The following is a 19,889-nucleotide window of genomic DNA, read 5'->3' on the forward strand; positions in this document are numbered from 1 at the left end:
TTTGCCCGCCCCTGCCCCCCCTCTCTCTCTGCTGTGGTGTTTGGCACACCTCCAGGTCTCCCCTTGAGGCTGGCATCCCTTGATTCCTAGTGGTGCTGTGAGATTTCCCGTACACATACACCTTGCCAGTAGCGGGCATCCCCTCCCCTCTCTCTGCCCTGGCGTTTGGTGGGCCTCCAGGTTCCCCATAGAGGCTGGCATCCCTTGGGACTTCTAGTGGTGCTGCAAGATCCCCCCTCCTCAGGACTTTGAAGCGCCCTTAAATGTGCAATCACTACAAACCAGCTTTCCCCCTTCTCTGTGTACGTACCCACACCTTATTATCCCTTTCTGACATGCTAAAGCGAACGAGTTTGGTGCGCAATAATGACGTGGGAAAGGAAACCGCCTCCGTCCGCTGCCTGAAAAAGCTTCCGCAGCTGCTCCGGCCAACAAGCCACCGCCCCGCCGACCTCCTCTTCAACCCCGGGCGCCCTCGCACCCACCCCCACCCCGGACCCCGGCCAGTCGCTTCCAGGAAGAGAATTGCATTCGCAGGCTGAGCTCCGTCCGGGGGCTCCCAGGGAGGGCGGGAGGCATGGAGTCAACCACACCAAGCTCCCTGACGCCAGCCATTCGCGAGGCGCTTACACAAGAGAGCCACGGCCGCGGGGGTGAGTCTTTAGTGAAGACCTGTTTGCAATCTCCCGTCCCTTTCCGGTGGGGGGGGGGGGGTCGTCAAGGTGGGGTCGCTTTGGGAAAACACGCTCGAGTGGCTGGAATCCGGGCAAGACGTGTCTGAAGGGCCCTGCCTCCGGGACCAGGGGAAGCCCACAGGAAAAGGGGGGGAGGACAGAGGGAGGAAGAAACAGTTAGGGTTTATGACTATTATATTGGGACTGAACTTACTCTGTCACTCTAATTTCGAACTGCTTTTCATTCTGTTTCTTATTCTTATTATTATATACATTTATTGTCTGTCCCTCCCTGGCAACAGGCTCAGGGTGGTTTGCAGCATTTTATGGGTTCAGTGGTTGCTGGGGTTTGATGCCTGTTTTAAATAAATAACCACACAGTTGATGTGTACAGTTAACATGTAAAACTGGGTCTTATTTTGCAGGTAAAGTTAAAGGTGTGTAGGCCCTGAGTCATGTCTGACCCTTGGGGTGACGCCCTCTAGCGTTTTCATGGCAGACTCAATACGGGGTGGTTTGCCAGTGCCTTCCCCAGTCATTACCGTTTACCCCCCAGCAAGCTGGGTACTCATTTTACCGACCTCGGAAGGATGGAAGGCTGAGTCAACCTTGAGCCTGCTGCTGGGATTGAACTCCCAGCAACATGGCCAGAGCTTCAGACAGCATGTTGGCTGCCTTACCACCCTGCACCACAAGAGGCCTATATTTTGCAGATTGAAGGCTATTAAGTGTACACTGGATCTGATTGTATGACTATTGCTTTGTACCTTTCTTGCCCCCTTCCTGGTCATTTGAATCCCTATTTGAAAGATGTTTCTCCTAGCAATGAACTCCTTCCCTACAGGATTTCCTTCCAAGCGGCCACATTTATTTGCTTCATTTATACCTTGCCTTTCCCCCCAGTGGGAACCCAAAGTAATTCACACCATTTGGGGAGGGGCTGTGGCTCAGAGGTGTAGCGTATCTACTTGGCATGCGGAAGGGCCCAGGGATCTCCAACTTAAAGATCAGAATGATGTGATGTGAAAGACCCTGGAGAGCTGCTGCCCATCTGGGCAGTACTGATCTTGGTGGACCAAGGGACTGATTCAGTATAAGGTAGCTTCCTGTGTTCGTATTCTCTTCTCCAGTTTATCCTCACAACAACCCTGTAAGGTCAGTTAGGTTGAGAATAGTTTCACCCAGCAAGCTTCCATAGCAGAGTGAGGTATCAAACCTGGGCCTCCCAAATTCTAATCCAACACTAATCATTTCAACCTACAGGCAATCCAACAGACAATGCAATATTACTAGAAAGAAAATAATATTATTAGAAGTGGAAAACAAGAGGGAACCTGCCAGGACTCATGAGAGGCATCTTATTTCCTCTTTGCCTTCCCTGAAAGCTCCACTCAGCCTTTTCCTTCTTCTTTCTCTCCTTCCTACCCTCCAGCCAGCCGGTTTATCTGCCCCCTATCTGCAGCTTCTTCCCTGTCCAGAAAAACTACGCTTCAGTTGCATGATGGGGAATGTGCAAGAGATCCCTCGCCTCCCCCTACTGCTCCCTCCCTGCACTGTTTCCTCCTTCCGTCCTCTTGGCAACTTCCCCCTGGTTTCTTCTCTCCTGGCCACACTTCAGCCAGCTAATCTTTTATCTGTCGTGCTGTCCTTGAACTGGATGAAAGAGGCCTGAGGAAATTCCTAGAGCAATCTTTCTCAACTTTTTTTCCTGTTGAGAAACTCCTAAAACATTATTCAGATATCAAGAAACCCCAGAAGTGGTGTGATTGTGCAGAATATGGTTGGGAAACACAGCTGTGCCCACATCTTCCTGGGGGCCCTCCCCTTACCACAGTCTCCAAGCCTAAGGACATCTCTAGTAGCGCTACAAAATGGGAACAATTTGAGTAATGTGCGCAAGATGAAGCAGTTGGCTGAAGCACCTGCGTTATTACTCTTTTTATTTTGTTGTATCTGGCCTAATGAAGAGATCTGGTGAATTCAAAAGCTTTCATGTGGTTATGTGGCATTTGGGTTGGTCCTAACAAAAGATATTGCATGGATTGTGCCCCAGGCCTTTGGGAGAATGGGGTTTTGCTCACCCTCTCCTGTTCCTCGACCGTGAAGAAGGCTCTGCCAGAATCTAGCTGCAGTGAGGGTTCTCCCAGAAGGAATTGCTGAGCTGATCAGAACTGGCAACCAGCAGTCCTTCACTTCCACCAAAATAAAATGAAGCTAAGAAAGGCAATGGTCTTCAGCCCAGGTTAGGCACATAGACCCCCAGGAGCCACCACAGAGCTGCCGCTTCTGCTGCCTTTCAGGCAGCTCCATGCTGCTAGTGTCCATGTGCAGAGAGCAAGCCTCCTGCATCCCTGCATGCATGCTCAAGGACAGACAAAACATTATAGCTTTCAAAGCAGGGGGTCCCCATACGTTTTGAGCCTGCAGGCACCTTCAGAATTCTAACTCAGTGTGGTGGGCACCACAGAATGGCTGCCACAGGAAGCATAGCCAGCCACAAAATAGTTGCCACAGTGTAACTTCTGTCATGCAATGACTGTGGTGGCAGCTCTTGCCAAAGCAACATGCTTAAAAATCTGCACAGGCAGTCAGATCTCCACTGACCAATCAGAAGCCTTGCTTGGCAAAGCCCCACCTGGCCCCTCTAAAAACAGCTGGGCAATCAGACAGGCATCGGTGGGCCTCATGGTGCCCTTGGACACCATGTTGGGGACCCCTGTTTTTAAGATGCCAACATCTAGGTGGATCAAGATAAGGTATAAATACATGCCTGAGGATAATTACAAGCAGGGGGAAAACCTTTGTGGTTCAATAAATCTTAACAGAAGAATTCCTAGGTTCCTATCAGAGATAAATATTAAGCATGAAGAGAAATTTTTGTCTTCAGATCTTTAATATCATCAGACTAAATTCCCAGGTAATTGCTAGCTTCCAGAGACCTTGCGTTCTGTTTGAATTTTTTGGTCACTGCAATTATTACAAAGCTGAACAAGTTTCACCATGAAACTAGATATTAAAGATCTGAAGACAAGAACTTCTCTTCATGCTTCATGTTTACCTCTAGTAGAAACAGGAATTCTTGACTCACATTTATTTTCCCTACTTGTAAATATCCAGGTGGAGGCTGGGATTTCAGTGGACAAAGATTAGCTGACCTGTAGAAAATAGTGATTTTGGAAGGTAGACTCTATGGCATTAGAGTCCTCTCCCCAGACCCCATCTTCCTCAGGCTCTATCCCCAAAAGCTGGCAACCCTTAGGCCGTTCCCAGGCCCAACAGCCACGCAGCAGCTGCATGGAATGACTACAGAAAAACAAAGGAGAGTCCAAATGGGCCTGGAGTGCCATTTTGGTTTAGCACCCTGGCAGCACCATTTAGAATGTGTTTTTTAAGCCCTCTGAAGAAGGTGGGGGGGGAGTGGCAGTGTTTGAAATGACCATTGAGCCTCAGAGATGACTCATTAATGGAAGGAATTTTGCTGCATGACACCCAGGTCCCTGTATCACTTTACTCCAAATCAGGCCAAGAGTGGTTAACATCTGGTTTAGAATGGTAATGTGAACATCCCCAATGTTCTTGGGTTCAACAGAGGGAAGATAGTGGGTTTCAGTCTTTGCATTGGATTTCTGGGGAATAGGGATTTCCAAGGAATGTTGTCCAGAACTAGGTCACATAGCTTCCCAGGGTGAAATGGATCCTTTGGTTGGAGGAGACCCTGGAAATGGAAACAGTGTGGAAAGATGATCCGTGGAACATCCAAGTATTTTCCTTGCTCCAGATATGAGTTAAATTATTATTTAAAACATTATCAGCTGCTTTTCTACCTCATAAGAATTCAAGGCAGCTTACAATAGATATAAATAATAATAAAATACCTGGAAACAACTAATTAAAATCAATAATTTAAAACTACTAGCAGGCAGAAGAACTGGTTTCAGTTGTCCTAAAGAAGAAATTGTTGCAACATATGGGAGCTGTTAGATTCATCAGAGAGCTTTGACTCCCGAATGTTTATATCCTGAAAATGTTCTTAGTCTGTAAGGTGCTACCAGCCTTGACTCTCGCTCCAGCCACCCTCTGAAGCCATATGCATGGGAGTGGAGGACTTTTTTGCATTTTAAGCTGATTTTGCTCTTAGTTGCTAAATCCAGTCTCAAATACATTCTCAGAACCAACCATTGTGGCATTCAATGTATGTTTAGTTAGCATGAGGCAAGTGGGACAAAATATGGCGAAGAATTAGCCCCCCTCCCAATTCCAGTAGCCTTTGAAAAAAAGAGGAGAGTACAGTTCCAAACTGGCTTTCTCTTTAGAGTTCAGTATCACTGCAGTGCAAATGTTTATAAAATTTATTTATAAATTTTTATAAAATGTATATATGTCACATCCATTCTTCATAAGTCAGTGAACTCATGTGTACGTCATTGCAGTCATGGAAAGGGGCATGTTTAAAGATCTGAAGGCCCAGGAAAAATACAAGAGGGATCCCCCCCTATTTTTTCCCCAGTATTGGGTGTATTTGCTATTTTTCAGATTATTTCAGATCGTCCAGACATGTTAGCTGTCTAGGCAGGTGGGATCCTAGCGTATTTCCCCCCCCCCCTATTCTGCTCATACCCTGATAACTTGGCACCTAACCTCTGCTTTCTCCAGAAATGGCCACTACAGTAACAGAATGTGGAAATGTGAGGATCATCATTCAGCAGAAAGACACACAGAAAGCAGAGGTGATCAGTGAATCGGGGTTGACTTCCATGTCATCACAGCTCACATCAACCCAGCTCAGAGCCTTCACAAATACAGTGCCCAAGGCACTTGGGGTAAGACTTTGTAAATGTTTCAAATGTTACTAAGTCCAATTATTATTATATTACAAGAATGCCAGGTCTTCTGGTATAGTGAGAGACCTCCCAGCATCCCAATGGTTTATGCTGGTGGGAGGAAAAGGGTGAGGATGGAGCACATGCCAGTATTGTGATGGTGCACTGATGTCATTTCCAGTAAAATAGGGAATTACATAGTGGAAACTATGAAATCTCTATGATAAAGCCACAGAGTTCTTGTAAATTCTAGAGTGTCTAGCTAGCACAACACCAGCACACTAGGACCCTGCTCCTCCATTTCTCTCTCTCTCTCTCTCTCTTTTTTTTTTTTTTATGGAGATGAGCAAATATTAGGAATGAAAGCTGACGGCTGGGGAGAACTTTGCCAGATCTTTAACAGCTTTTCAGACACTTTCTCTCAATGAATGATCAAATGGCTGTTCATAGTATTTAGAAGATTATTTGACTGGATTTCAAGGACATTTGGAAAGAGAGCCACTATGCATGCAAAGAATCAAGACCTTGTGTAAATTGTTTCCAACAATCCCATCGTGGAACAGTATATTGTTGTATTACCTCTTAGCTATAACCTTTATCAGAAAAAAACTCTGACTTTTGATGGCAACTATTGCAATATTGTAGAGTGTCAGACTGTTTTGAGAACTGGCTCATCCACTAGCCATAGCTAAGCAGTCACCTAGAGCACCAGTGTGTCCCAGAGCTGTAGGTGCATCAAGCCAGCTTTCCCACAGCATTGCAGGATCAATAGCTATGGGCTGCAGCAATCAGCACTCCCGAGTGGAGACATGCCAAGGCACCACGGTAGCAGATGGGGCCCTTCTCCTGTCACCAGATCCAGCATCAGGCAACATTGTACTTCTGTCCCCTCGTTTCTAATGGTTATAAATTTTCCTTGGAAGAAGGCAAATGTAGAAGCTTGGGGGAGGATATGGATTGGATTAGCAGTAGCATGCTTAGATCAAGTGAAGAAGGGGGAATTCCTTCCCCTTCTTTCTAAACAAAAGCCATTTTTTAAAAGGACTATGTTCCTTTTCCAAAGAATGACTCAAATAGTATTGGATAAACATTAATATTATTAAACAGAAACCAGCAGTTTCTTATTGGAACAGAAATACTTTTCACTTTTCCAGACCATCCTGTTTGCTAGGATTACTTCCCTGTTTGCTCAGTTGACTGGTTAGTAGGTGATACTGAAGGGGCAGACACGCGTTCCTCAAGATAATTTGTTTCGCTGCATGATCAGGCCTGCCCCTTAGAATTCACTAAGCCCAACAGAACCTACTGGCCATATATTGACTTTGAGTGGTCTTAATACAACTGTTTTTGAGGAGCATTGTCAGGGACCCAGAAGATCACCATATGTGGCTGAATTTTGCTTATTGGATCACTTTATGCATGCCTGTACTAGAAAATACACTGTCATCCCTGTCATGATCTTAATAGGCAGATCTAGCTTCTGTAGTGCTCCTGCTATATACAAACTTGGAATGGGAAGTAGAGTCTGGTTTAGTGGTTAGGAGTGTGGACTTCTAATCTGGTGAGCCAGGTTTGATTCTGCACTCCCCCCCCCCACACACACACACACATGCAGCCAGCTGGGTGACCTTGGGCTCGCCACGGCACTGATAGACCAAACAGTGATATCAGGGCTCTCTCAGCCTTACCCACCTCACAGGGTGTCTGTTGTGGGGAGAGGAAAGGGAAGGTGACTGTAGGCCACTTTGAGACCCCTTTGGGTAGAGAAAAGCAGCATATAAGAACCAACTCTTCTTCTACTTCTACTTCTATGGAATAAAAGCAGTGTAATGTGGTCTTCTTTTTGTCTAAAACCCCTCAGTTCTACGTAAGTTTGCAAATAGTTTACTAACAAAACATGAGGTAAATTACGTTTGGATAGAATACATATAAGAAACGCTTTTTCCTGACCAGGCTAACTGATATCTTCTCACAGACAAGCATCAACTGTCAGACTTACAGAAGGAGTGCACACTGGGGAAAAGAAGTCTGACTACTTCGTTGTTGTTTTTTTCAGGCTCTTTCTCACTGCACACCATCCTAGCTAACTTATACAAACTAACTAACAAATAGTAACCTTGCAATTTCCATTCGGCAACTAGAACAGATACATATTCCAACAGAAAGATACTGTCTTCTTGGGCATTAGGTCGATAATAAACATAATCTCTAGACTAAAAACAATGATCATCACATGCCATTTAAGAACACTGAAAAACTTGAAGCAAAAAGTTGAATGTCCTGGTAAGTATTTCTCTGTGATGGCTAAAATGATGGCACAGAAGCCCTTTCTAAGGGACGCCAAGAGACGCTAACAAAAATAGCTTAGGTGGTTATGCCTGTCAGCATGAAAGGTATGGCAGAGTGGAGCTGATTGTATTAGTGATGACTGTGATAAGATATAGCCATTTTAGCAAGATGACGGCTGGTGTTTGGGTAATGGAACTACTGTAGATGAAAACAAAATAGTAATCAAGATTAGCATGTGGATGAGGAAGACATTAGTGGGGGTGGGGGGTGGGCAGGGCAATAGCAGTGGTACTGATGCACCAAAGCACCCAAGAATATTGATTCAGAACCTCTTTTTGCTGTCTTTCTAGGTTGTACAGATTGTTTTGGGGGCTACCCAGATTAGCTTCGGCATTGCCCTGACAGTAGCACAAGACAGGAAGAAACTCACTGTGAGGAGTGGGGTCTACTTCTGGAATGGAATCTTGGTAAACAATATCTGCCTCAGAGAGACTCGGGAATTCATCCACTCGTTCACATAAGCAAGCTGGCCTCAAAGAAGCTTCTATGAGGATCTATCTGAGTTCAAGCACAGCTAGAGGGGCCTGTATCTGAGTCACGAGGACAATCCTTCACAAAGACAACCAATACATCTGCCTAGCTAGTCCTTGCTTAGATGTTTATTCTGCTGTAGATGCATGTGTTAAGGAGCAATCCTGCAGAAACACAAATCTTGAACGTTCTCAGTGTGCTTTGTTTAGTGGGCATCTCTTCCTCTTTGAAGATCACCTCTTGATATGCTTCAGATGTTACTCAATTCATGTAGTAAAGAATTTATTCTCTTGTGGCCCAAGTCCAGTCATAAAAAAGCATAGCAGAACATACAGAATATAAAATATAGCATAAAATCTTGTCTCATTATGACGAAACCTCTGATTGGAATGATTTTGGTGTTAGGGGCATTGTGAGTACCTGGGAGCATTCATCTTTTGGGAACCTCTCAGCAGCCGAGACATGATAGTGAATGCTTTAGGTTGTGTAGGCACATCCCTTACCCAAGAGCCTTGCACAGGTTTTCCTCCCACAGAATCTGCTTTTCATTGCATGACTAGCAACTCCTGAATGGAAGGAGGAGCAACCTGATTATTGTTCTTCATTTTTCATTTCTTGGGCAGCTCCTGCTCTCTGGGGCCTTATTGGTGGAAATGGAGAAACGAGGCCATGCGTTGCTGGTAAATATTCTCCCTAGTATGTCTTCAAATTAAAGCCAAAATAGGTATGATGCAGATGTAGCCAGAACTGGTGGCAATATTTGCTCAGGGCATATGCTGGACTGTGCATCTGGGCAAGAAAAAAAATGGCGGGGGTGGGGGAGAGGACTTAGCAGCAAAACCTGATCCATGTCTATTAAGGTTTGGAGAAGAAGTAGAGCCCAATAAAGATACTTCTTATAATGGAGAAGAATCAGATGGGGGAAAATGTGTTTATGATGCAAATATAAACAGGCTCATGTGCAATGGGCTAAGGACGGATAGCAGGCATATTTTCATAGGATAAGTCAGCTTAATAATTCACTAATGAGTTTCTGGTCTTGGATATTAACATCCTCTAGTTCAGCGGTCAATTTCTAGACACTTTCCACAGTCCAGGCCCAGCCAGCCGAGAGCATTCAGTCAAGTGAGGTGCTTTCCATCCGTCCCTCGGTGTGACGTGTGGCACTTCTGCACTGCCAGCAAATCAGGGTTGTTAGATGTGAGAACTTTTCAGATATCTGGAAGCAATACATTAATTACTGTTGTCCCCTGAGTCAGTTACATGTGGTCAAACGTTTTGGGTTTTTGAAGCACTACAAAGACTTACTCTGCCAGAGATTGTTTAAGGGCAGAAAATTAGTGTTTGTACTTTGTGAGTGTTTGTACTTTGGTAATGCTCCAGCACACTACTTTCATACCACTGAAAGTTTTAGTGCAACAGCACTAAGCCCCGGGTCCCACTCAGTCGTCCATCTCCTTCCTGACAACAAAAGGCCCTCAAGTTATCACCATTGGCATTACTGGCAATGTGGATCTTCTGTGTGGGGGTGAGAGGATTGTTTGGGTGAAGCTCAGTCAGATATCACTCACTTGGAGTTTCCATCTCAGATTCAGGGATCTAAAATGGGGGGGGGATCTAAAAGGTCTGCACTGCTGGAATTACTTGTCACATTTGGCTGTACTACCCCAATATTTAAATATTATATAAGTATTGTAACTTTGAGTGCTGCTCTTGATACCAACAGAGAGCAGCTGTTATTTGGCTCTATTGGCAATTCATAGTTTAGCAGTTGTTTGAAAAGGATGGGCTTCTTTTTCAATTGTTAGCCTGGACTAGAACAGGTAGGAGTGATCACTGAGGGAACACCAGATAACACAAACAAATCTTCACCTGCTGGCTGAAGGCATAAACATAAGGGGACAGGAAAATATTTCTGGGGAGAGAGTTCTGGCATTCCATTAAAAATGAGTGTCATGCATGCATGGTAAAATGCACTTGGTTTAACAATGCAGAAACTGTCTTGACAATATGGAGCAAATCATTGCGTCACATATAGGAGGAAAATTGCTCTTTCATTCCTGTCCTATTAAAACTGAAAAAATATAAGGGAAAACAAAAGTTTTGATATCCGTATCTCAGTTTTAGGTCTGTGTTTCCTAACAAGTTCTCTTGGTTTGCTTGCTGTAGGGGAAGCTCTGTTTGCTTGCCAACTTGCTGCTCAGTGGTGCTTCACTAGTAGCATTAATTCTTGATGGTGCTGAGATTGGAGAGGAGACTTCAAAAACAGAACACTTCTGTAGCACTAGCGAATTTTGCCCCGACGTCGGACAGGTATTTCTTTATTCTTCCTACGTATGTGGTGGCAATCCAAGACTTACTTCAAATGGTCTCATGGCATTCAGAAACATTCAAAACTATTTTACCATATATACTCGTGTATAAGCCGAGTTTTTCAGCATAGTATTCACACTGAAAAAGTGCTCCTCGGCTTATACGGGGGTATATACGGTAATTGAAATAACTGCCTGCTCCCAGCCAGCCAATCAGTACATTGCTTCTGCAAGCCTCCTGCAAGCTGAAGCTTGCTTGCTGTGGCTGCTTGTAGGACAGCAAGGGTTTGAGTGAGAGACTCTGATCTTTTTTTTCCCTTTTGCCTTCACTTCCAGTTTGGTGTAGTGGTTAGGAGTGCGGACTTCTAATCTGGCATGCCAGGTTCGATTCTGCGCTCCCCCACATAAAACCAGCTGGGTGACCTTGGGCTTGCCACGGCACTGATAAAACTGTTCTGACCGAGCAGTAATATCAGTGCTCTCTCAGCCTCACCCACCCCACAGGGTGTCTGTTGTGGGGAAAGGAATGGGAAGGCGACTGTAAGCCGCTTTGAGCCACCTTCAGGTAGGGAAAAGCGGCATATAAGAACCAACTCTTCTTCCTCCTCCTCCTCCTTCTCCTGTTCCTCCTGGATAAGTTTGAAAAGTATAGGAGGAAACAATCACCGATGAAAGGTCTACTTTGAAAATGGAACAAAATCTAGAGTCCTTTCTGGTTGTTTTCATTTATCATTAAAATAGAGATTGTATAAAAGATATTGCTATGTGATTTTGATAGCTTGGGACAGGTTCTCTCTTTTTCTGTTAGGATATTTATTTAGAACCGCCTATTTTTTCGTGTTGTACCAACTTTTAGCAGCCAAATAAACATGATCAATTTGAGAGATTTGTAATTTGCTGGAATGCCCCACCCCTAACCCCCCCAAAACTTGTAGAGGATCTCCAGCTGACTCTCCTCTATCTGCCCTCCAAGTCTGTGAGTATTAGATTTTGAGTTATGCCTCCACAAAGTAGTAATGCCCCCCACCATCTGGGTGGGGGAGATAACTCAGATCCTGTAAATCCAGTCCTCACCAAACTTGGAGAGCAGGTAGAAGAGAGTCTGCCGTAGATTCTCGGTAGCTTTGGTTTCTCTAACTTACACAAGATCTGTTCTATATAGTCCTGAACATTGTGAACCAGCACCTGTCAATATGACAGGTCATTTTGACAGGTGCAGGTTTAGGAGTCTGTAGAACAGATCCTGTGCAAGCTAGAAACATCAACATTGCAGGGGACCGCCTCAAAATGCTCCTGTACATGCCTTCCAAGTTCTGCCCCCTCTGTTGCTTTGAAGTTGCATAAACATTTAGCTTGAGCAGAGACCATCTGTCTGGAGATATATCTAATGAAACAACAAAAGAAGGAACAAAGTAACCCAACCTGTATACACAATATAGGATCCTGAAAGGTTGAGCAGTTGCATAATATATTAAACTAGTGATCAAGCCCACTGTAAAATAAATACAGCTCGCGCTAGGCAAGGGAGCCCCCGGCAGTCGCACGGAGCGTGGCTGGCGGGGGCTCCCTCGGGCAGTGGCCTGACACAGCGAGCCGCTTCGAGCCTCTTGCCGCGTCAGGCCGGCGGCAAAGGAGCAACTGCGAGCGTGCTGCGCGCGGCTCGCAGTTGCTGTGGCTGGGAATCGGAGGGACCAATCGGCAGGCGCTGCGCGCCCCGCGATTGGTCCCTCCGATTGTCTGTCCGGAGGAAGGGTCCAATCCGGATACTTCTTCATCCCGGACACATCCCGCCCCAGAACCCCTTACCCTTTTATTTAGTCCGTGGCGCCCGCGGCGCCACGGGCGGTGTTAAGATGTTAAAATATAAATATTTATTTCAATATATGTGCACATATAAAATTTTAAAACATCAACATATATAATGCACTATTGCCTAGATCCAAAGCATTTTGACACAAGGATAAATGACCAAAAACCAAGCACATTTCAAATCTTCTTGGGGTCTTCTTCAGTGGTCTAATATTTAAATACGCTCATGTGATGTAATAATGAGGACTATAAGCTGGTAATGTAGATTATGTAGGTAGTCTATATCTGTGAGACTCATGCGAATACACTCAGGCTGAGAGAGATATTCAATAAGGGTGGCACTTTGAAGAATAAATATTTTAGTTGAGCGGCTCGAAGAGATATATTTGGATACATTTTATCAGTGTGGGAGCCTCTTCATCCATATTTGTTACTACTTTATAGTCCTTTTTACTCCCCGTTATTAGATCATACAAGTGTATTTAAATAGCAGACCACTGAAGAAAACCCAAAGGGGTTGAAAAACATTTGGTTTTCTGTTTTTTTGTCATGTATCCATGTTAATATTTAATATATGTTGGAGATGTATCTGTCCACAAACCAACATGAACCTCCACAAACAGCTGGAAAGTTCATGCCAGTTGACCTGCCACCAACTTCAGTTTGCAAACCACAAACCAGCCAAAATTCATCAGAAACTTTAGTTTGTGAGCTGATGCTCATTTGTAATCTCCCTATGAAGGTTTGCTTTAGGATCTTTCTCAACTACCAGTTTTAACAAAAAGTTTGAGAGAATCCATGCTGAGGAGCTAAGACAAACTTCAGCAGTTGGTCTTCCATCACAAAGGACTACATCCTTGGCAGGTTTCCTGTATGCTTTTCAAAAGCCTGCACATTCAAGATATTAAAGCTCATGGGATCACGGGACTGTTCTGAAATGTTAACTGTTGTATTCCTCTGCTGTGGTTTAGGGTGTTCTTTCTACTTCTCAGATTATGGTAAGGCAGAGCAATTCCATGCAGCTGGGTCAGTGATAACTCATATGATTATTCCTTCACTTTACTCACAGAAGCTTGTGTATGGCTTGAACTCAGTGTTCATCATTCTTTCACTGCTTGAACTGGCAATATCTCTCACTGCATTGGTAGTTGTCTTCAAGGCTACAAGACAGCAGTCCTATAAACAAATGGTGAGAATGGAACCCACTTTTTTGCCAACTTGCTACTGTTGTGGTGCATCCAGCACTAAATACCATCTTTCCTCATCCACCCATCTAATCCAGGCTTTCTCAACCAGGGTTTTGTGATGACTCTGGAAAGGTTTCCCGAATGGGTGGGAGTTAATTATTTTTTTAAAAAATTGTTAAAACATTTATTGGGTGATATCACCATATGTTGTCATGTCGAACTGCCCCCCCCCCTTTCCCAAAATGGCCAATGATGAGCTTGGAGGGTGAGGGTCCCAGATGGGCGTGTATGTTTCTCGAAGCCTGAAGAATGTTTCAGGGGTTTCTCAATGGTAAAAAAAAAGTTGAGAAAGGCTGATCTAATAAAAACCATTGTGGAAAGACAATCACAGACTTGGTTGGATATTAGCTACAAAAATGCTCCCTCTCCTCCCCTGACTTTAAGAGTATGGTTAGAAGTTATATCCTGCTGCCATGAGAAATGTAGGTTTTGTGGGAATGGGATTTGGTTTGAGAGTTGCAGTCACGCTGAGATATTTCTTGCCCCTTTGGTGGTCACCGGCATTTTTCCCGGTCCATGTTTGTTAGAAGACATTTTGGGTAGAGGATGGGTAAAGTTTGTGGAAGATCACTTTCAATGTTTGTGTTCTGATATATTTTTTTGAAGGTATCAAGATAGAAGATGCTTCTCTCTGGCACACTACTTGCAGCAGCACTGAGCACAGATCTGAAGGTTTTTCTTACCTGCCAGCTGTGAATTTCTTAGAAACCTTTCCAAGATGGACTCGTCATCAAAAGAATAAACAATTTCTGCATTCCAATGAAGCCTTGTTGTCCAGAAAAAAACCATGTGCCAGTTTGCACTGCAAACTTCTTCATTGGAAAGGCCATTCAGTAATGCCAGAGCCTTCCTTTGTACAATATCAAGAGAGTATTCTTTCTATATCTTCATAAGCTCATGTTTGAGCTCTCCTGCCCTGGATTTTTCTGGACTTTTTTCAATTACACTTCCAGTAATAGAAGTGTTTGGGAAGGATGTGTGTGGGCTATATTCAAAACAAAGTTACATTGAATTTCAAAGTCCATGTGAATTGTTCAGGAAAAAAAATGGGAGTTAAGAATCAGTCAGTGACCTAGTAGCTTGCCTGTGTGTGGATCTTTTTGGAAAAATCAGTATGGGTTTTTCAACATTCACAGAGTTATCCATAGGAAGAATTCCATTTAAGTAATCTCAGGGAAAGTGTTGCATCAGGCCTACTGCTGTTACAAAATCTCCCTATACCCAGGCACCCGCCAAAGACCCTTCCTATTGAAACGTCCAATACTTGCAACAAAACAATGTTTGATGTTCAGATGGGTGTGTACCTTACTGTATATTACCACTTCTTATAAGGGACAATGAACTATGCCACTGAGAGCCACCCATATGCTAGCAATAACTCACTAGAGGGGAGAGTATGACAGCCGCAATCCAGCCTACTTCTAGCGTCACTTGGAGTTAGGTAGGAATTGCTTCACAGAGATATCCAGAAGATTGTGGGTTGGATCCAAAAGTGTCCTCTGCTCACAAAACAGAAAGCTATTGTCAGACTTCTTGGCTTCCTACTAGAGAAGCAACCCCCCACATGGCATCTCATACTCTTCATGTGAGTCCTTAAGAACCGATTCTTGAGTAGTGTGGTGGGTTGCAGAAAGCAGGGGGAAGTGGGGAGAGATCTGTTCCACAAGTGGTCGTTCTTAAGACTAAAACCAAGAAGAATAAATGCTGTAAGAAAGATGTTAATGTTATAGACAGTCCTCATTTGAAGACAAGCAGGCCGATGGGAGAGAGAGAGAGATGTTTCCTTATATGATTTTGTAGCACTAAAGAAGCAGGGAAGGAATGTGGATAGAGTAGATACAAGATACACAAGATTAAATCACTAATATGCCAGGTTCAGCAAAAAGCCAAGATATTCTGCTCAAGATCCAGTATGAAAAACAATGTGAATAATTCAGTACTGGCTCTTCTATTTAACAGAAATCAAATAAGCTATTTTGGTCACAAACATAACAAAGTATATTAAAGGAGTGATAGCATGCAGTATTGATTCCCCATCTTTATACTTAAAACCCTTACTGTCCTTCAGATTACATGTGCCTCTGACTGGCCCTCCCCAATAGAGTGAGAGCTTTCCTCCCCTGAGCACCAATCAGAGGCTCTTCCCACCCCTGTCCTCTTCTGTGCTACTTCTCAGCACTTACTATAGGAGGAGGAAGAGCCGACACCAAGTAAGCCTGGGAGCTGTGGGTGGCTGTTCAAGCACCCTCCTCTCCTGAGCCTCCTGGCCACCAACCATGGGGACAGAGCTGAGCAGGCATGATCTACACTAGCCCTGTCACACTCTGCCCTCTTGCTGTCAACATTGGGGGGAGGGGGGAAAGAGTCCAGCAGGTGCGCTCCACCCTGGCCCTCCTGCCAGCGAGAAAGGGGGGGGAGAGCTAAATAGGTGTGTTCCACACCAATTCTTGTTACTCTGCCCTCCTGCCAGCAAGAGGGGGTGGAGTGGCAACTAGGTGCACTCCACACTGCTCTCCTTAACATCCTGGACATCAGGGGAGCTGGGAGGGGCTGCCCGATCCCCCACCTATTTTTAAAACCGGTTTTACTACAAGTGATAATAAGAGTAAGGAACAATTGTAAGCTGGTCCATGCATGCAGCAGAATCGTGTTTTTTGGGATTCAGCAAAATCAATTGATTCTTCTAAATAATATTACTTCATGCACAGATATGACTCTGCATGAATTCTTTCCCACTGGAAAAATCTCCACACATAGAAAAACAGCATATCAGTCAGAAGTCTAGGTTGCACTCATCTCCATTGCTTGCTAGTTTTATATAGGCAAGAAGGTTTTTAGAACATGGAACATTCAAGAAGACAGTTCTCCTTTTGCATTCTGAAGCAATTTGTTCCAGGAAAAGCTATACCACATTTCTACTGATTACGCAGATTGGCCTATATATGAGAATTGATTTTCAGTAAAACATAGCATGAGAACTATATCTCACTATATCAGATGCTTCTTTTTTTGCTTCTAATTAGCAAGAACCCAGTTAATTTGACTGCAGAACGTTCGCTCTGTTAGTGTCTGTTAACGAGGTTTCAGATAGGATGCTTTGGGCTGATCCTGCATTGAGCAGGGGATTGGACTAGATGGCCTGTATGGCCCCTTTCAACTCTATGATTGTAAATACATATAATGTTTGAGGTACCATGAGATTATTTGTCATTCAGAGTGCAACATACTAATATGGAACCTCTTTGAAGTTTATCTTCAGAAATATTTCAGCAATTCAGCAAAAGAAATATTTCAGCAATTTTTTGGGGGGAGAGCATGCCTGAAATTAATGTTATAATAAATAACTTTAGAGGGATTATTACCCTTGTGTGTATGGGTATGGGCACTGTATTGCTTTAAGAGGTTAAATTGTGAACCAGTAAATCTCTGATTCTAATTTCATCTCTGCTATGAACTCACTGGGCAGATTAATACAGGTCATATCTTAGTTATATTACTATTAAAGAATTTAGGCAATGAATTTTGGACATAGAGATACATTTTTTGGAAATTTTGAAGCCAAAGGAAGAAATGTGTTGGGGGAGGGGAGGATTTGGGGGAGACTGAAATATATGCAATACTTTCTTTTTTAAATCAAAACTATACTTGCTTTACAGATTTAACTATATAAAATCCATCATGTATAACCCCATATAAAGTGGTCTTATTTAACAGATTTATAGAATTTAGAAATATAAATGCCTTCGTTTTCTACAAGCAAATCTGTGACTACCTGGGTAAGAAAATTAAATATTGGTGTACCCTATGCTACCAAGGACACATATTTCAGGTTTTGCCATCTGAGAAGAAGGAAAAACAAATTTTATAATAAAAGGTGATATTTGGACAGGAAGAATCTTGAACATTCATAACATGCTAACAGTATATTTGAATATTGTGTTCAAATGTATAGCATGCAAAACAGAAAGCTTCAAGAGGATAGTATTACCATACTCATAGCATATTCTAGCCTTGTGTTTTCTATATTGCAATTAAAGTACATTGATCACTCTATGTGTAAAGTTGTTCATTACTAATTTCATTTGGCATGAAAGAGCTGGTTCCAAAGTTTTCATGTGTGCCTCTACTTGTGTTGGCTCTGCTGCTTCCTGCATAACAAACCAGTAAATATGTTTATAGTGAAAAGCAGTACCATAGAATAGAACTACAGCAATGTTTTTTGCATAGTACTCTAAACCCACTATTTTCTTTATAGTACAACACTGGAATAAAAATAACTGCCAAAATTCTGTATGACACGGACAAGCGATTTCTCATTTAAAAGGTTGTGAGACAAAACTATTTTTGTGTGGAAATGGGGGAGAAACATTAAAGAGTTCATTACAAAACCTATCACCTTGTAGAACTTGTCAAGCCTGCAAATTTATGGAGGAGGATAAGAGCTCTAAATTACAGGTTGGAGATTTTATAAATAAGTTCATAAATTGCAACACATCTGGAGTAATTTATTTAATTAGGTGCTCTTGCCCGAAGATTTATTTTGGAATGTCCACACGTCCTCACAGGACACGCATATTAGAACACGTGTCCACGCTAAAGCATGATATCACTGAGGTCCCCCTTACCCAACATTTTCTGGATAACAATTATTCTTGGGACCAGTTGAAATTCACAAGCATAGAACAGATAAAACAACATGGTTTGGGAAAAGTAAATATTCAAAAATGATTACTACAAAGGGAGCCTGAATGGATTTTAAAGTTAAAAACTTTACAACCTAATAGGTTAAACAACATAATGGATTTAACGTGTTTCCTGTAAAAAGCAGTAAGCATTTCTTCATATGGTTGCTATAACATAACAGCTTTATTGATTGGACTAGATCTAAAGCCCATTTTGTAATGAAATGGGCCCTAGATGGCCTGAGAGGAGGCCCACCCCCCACCCGAGGCTCTATTGAGCCTTCTCCCGGCCGGCGGAGTAGCCTCGGCACATCTGCGATGCGGCGAGGGTGCTCCGGCGGCCGGGAGAAGACTGCAAGGGCCACCTCCCACCCGAGGCTCTCCCGAGCCTTCTCCCGGCTGGCGGAGCAGCGTCGCTGCGTCTACGACGCGGCGAGGCCGCTCCGGCAGCCGGGAGAAGGCTGCAAGGCCCACCCCCCCACCGAAGCTCTCCCGAGCCTTCTCCCAGCCGGCGGAGCGGCATCGCTGCGTCTACGACGCGGCGAGGCCGCTCTGGCAGCCGGGAGAAGGCTGCAAGGCCCCCCCCCGAGGCTCTCCCAAGCCTTCTCCCGGTTGGCGCCTATCTGTCCCCGGCGCTGGCGGCTCCCGAGCGGCTGCCGAGGGCAGGAGGTTGCGGCAGCGGCGTCCAGGGGGCGCGGGGCGGCTGTAGTGTTGGCGGCCATCTTCTGTGCATGTTGGGGCCGCGCGTGCAGGGCGGCGGCGGGGAAGTACATGGGCGGCGGCGAGCGTGTGGGCGGGGCCATCGTGGAGCAGCGGGCCTGGGCGTAGCAGCGTCGTCGGAAGGAGAGTGTGCGAGGAGGTCTGGAGGTGGAGGCGGCGGTGATGTGGAGGCGGCCGGAGAGGCGGCGAAGCGGCACACCGGTGAGTGGGAAGTGGGGGGGTGGGAAGGTCGCGGGCGCTGGCGGGGTGCGAGGGGCATTTGGGGTGGGGATGAGAAGCGTGGGGATGGGCGGCTTGGTGGGAGAGGTCGTAGGTTTAGGGCAGGGGGCGGCCAGAGGGGAAGCAGTTTCCCCCGAGGCCAGCAGTGTGGGGCGAGCCTACTCCGTGGCAGCCATCCGGCAAGGGGGCCAAGTGAGTTAGACACTTGGCCCTTGAGTGCCACTTGGAGGAGCAAATTCGCTCCTCTGAGTTTTTATCCCGGACAGAGCCCGCCCTAACTCCTCCCCACCAGCCCTTACTCTTTTATTTAGCGGTTTAAGATGGCTTTTATTATATAACTATTAATATAGACCGCTGTATGAGGAATACAGCGGGCGCTAGGAACGAACCTTAGTGCGTGTCCCCCGGCGGCTGTCCTCTGGTTCGGCTCTCTGGGGCGGGCGGCCGTTCTTTGAGGAGGCGGCCTGATGTGGTGAGAGGCACTTTGCGCCTCTCACCGCGTCAGGCCGGGAGCAACAGCGCGGCTCGCAGTTGCTGGGGCTGGGAATCAGAGGGACCAATTGGTCCCTCCGATTGTCCAGAGGAA

The 19,889-nt window shown here is 44.8% G+C and overlaps 1 protein-coding gene across 1 annotated transcript; it reads left to right on the plus strand.

Annotated features, from left to right (window-relative positions):
• The first annotated feature begins 371 nt into the window (after positions 1-371).
• Positions 372-17,735, plus strand: LOC143829753 (uncharacterized). The gene is made up of 7 exons (XM_077321117.1): positions 372-653; positions 5,328-5,494; positions 8,134-8,250; positions 8,938-8,994; positions 10,484-10,627; positions 13,505-13,624; positions 14,289-17,735. Exons 1-7 carry the CDS (start codon positions 578-580, stop codon positions 14,298-14,300), a joined length of 693 nt encoding a protein of 230 aa, XP_077177232.1. The 5' UTR covers positions 372-577; the 3' UTR covers positions 14,301-17,735.
• The last annotated feature ends 2,154 nt before the right edge of the window (positions 17,736-19,889 follow it).

This window comes from Paroedura picta, chromosome 2, assembly GCF_049243985.1.
Source record: "Paroedura picta isolate Pp20150507F chromosome 2, Ppicta_v3.0, whole genome shotgun sequence".
Classification (NCBI taxonomy): domain Eukaryota; kingdom Metazoa; phylum Chordata; class Lepidosauria; order Squamata; family Gekkonidae; genus Paroedura; species Paroedura picta.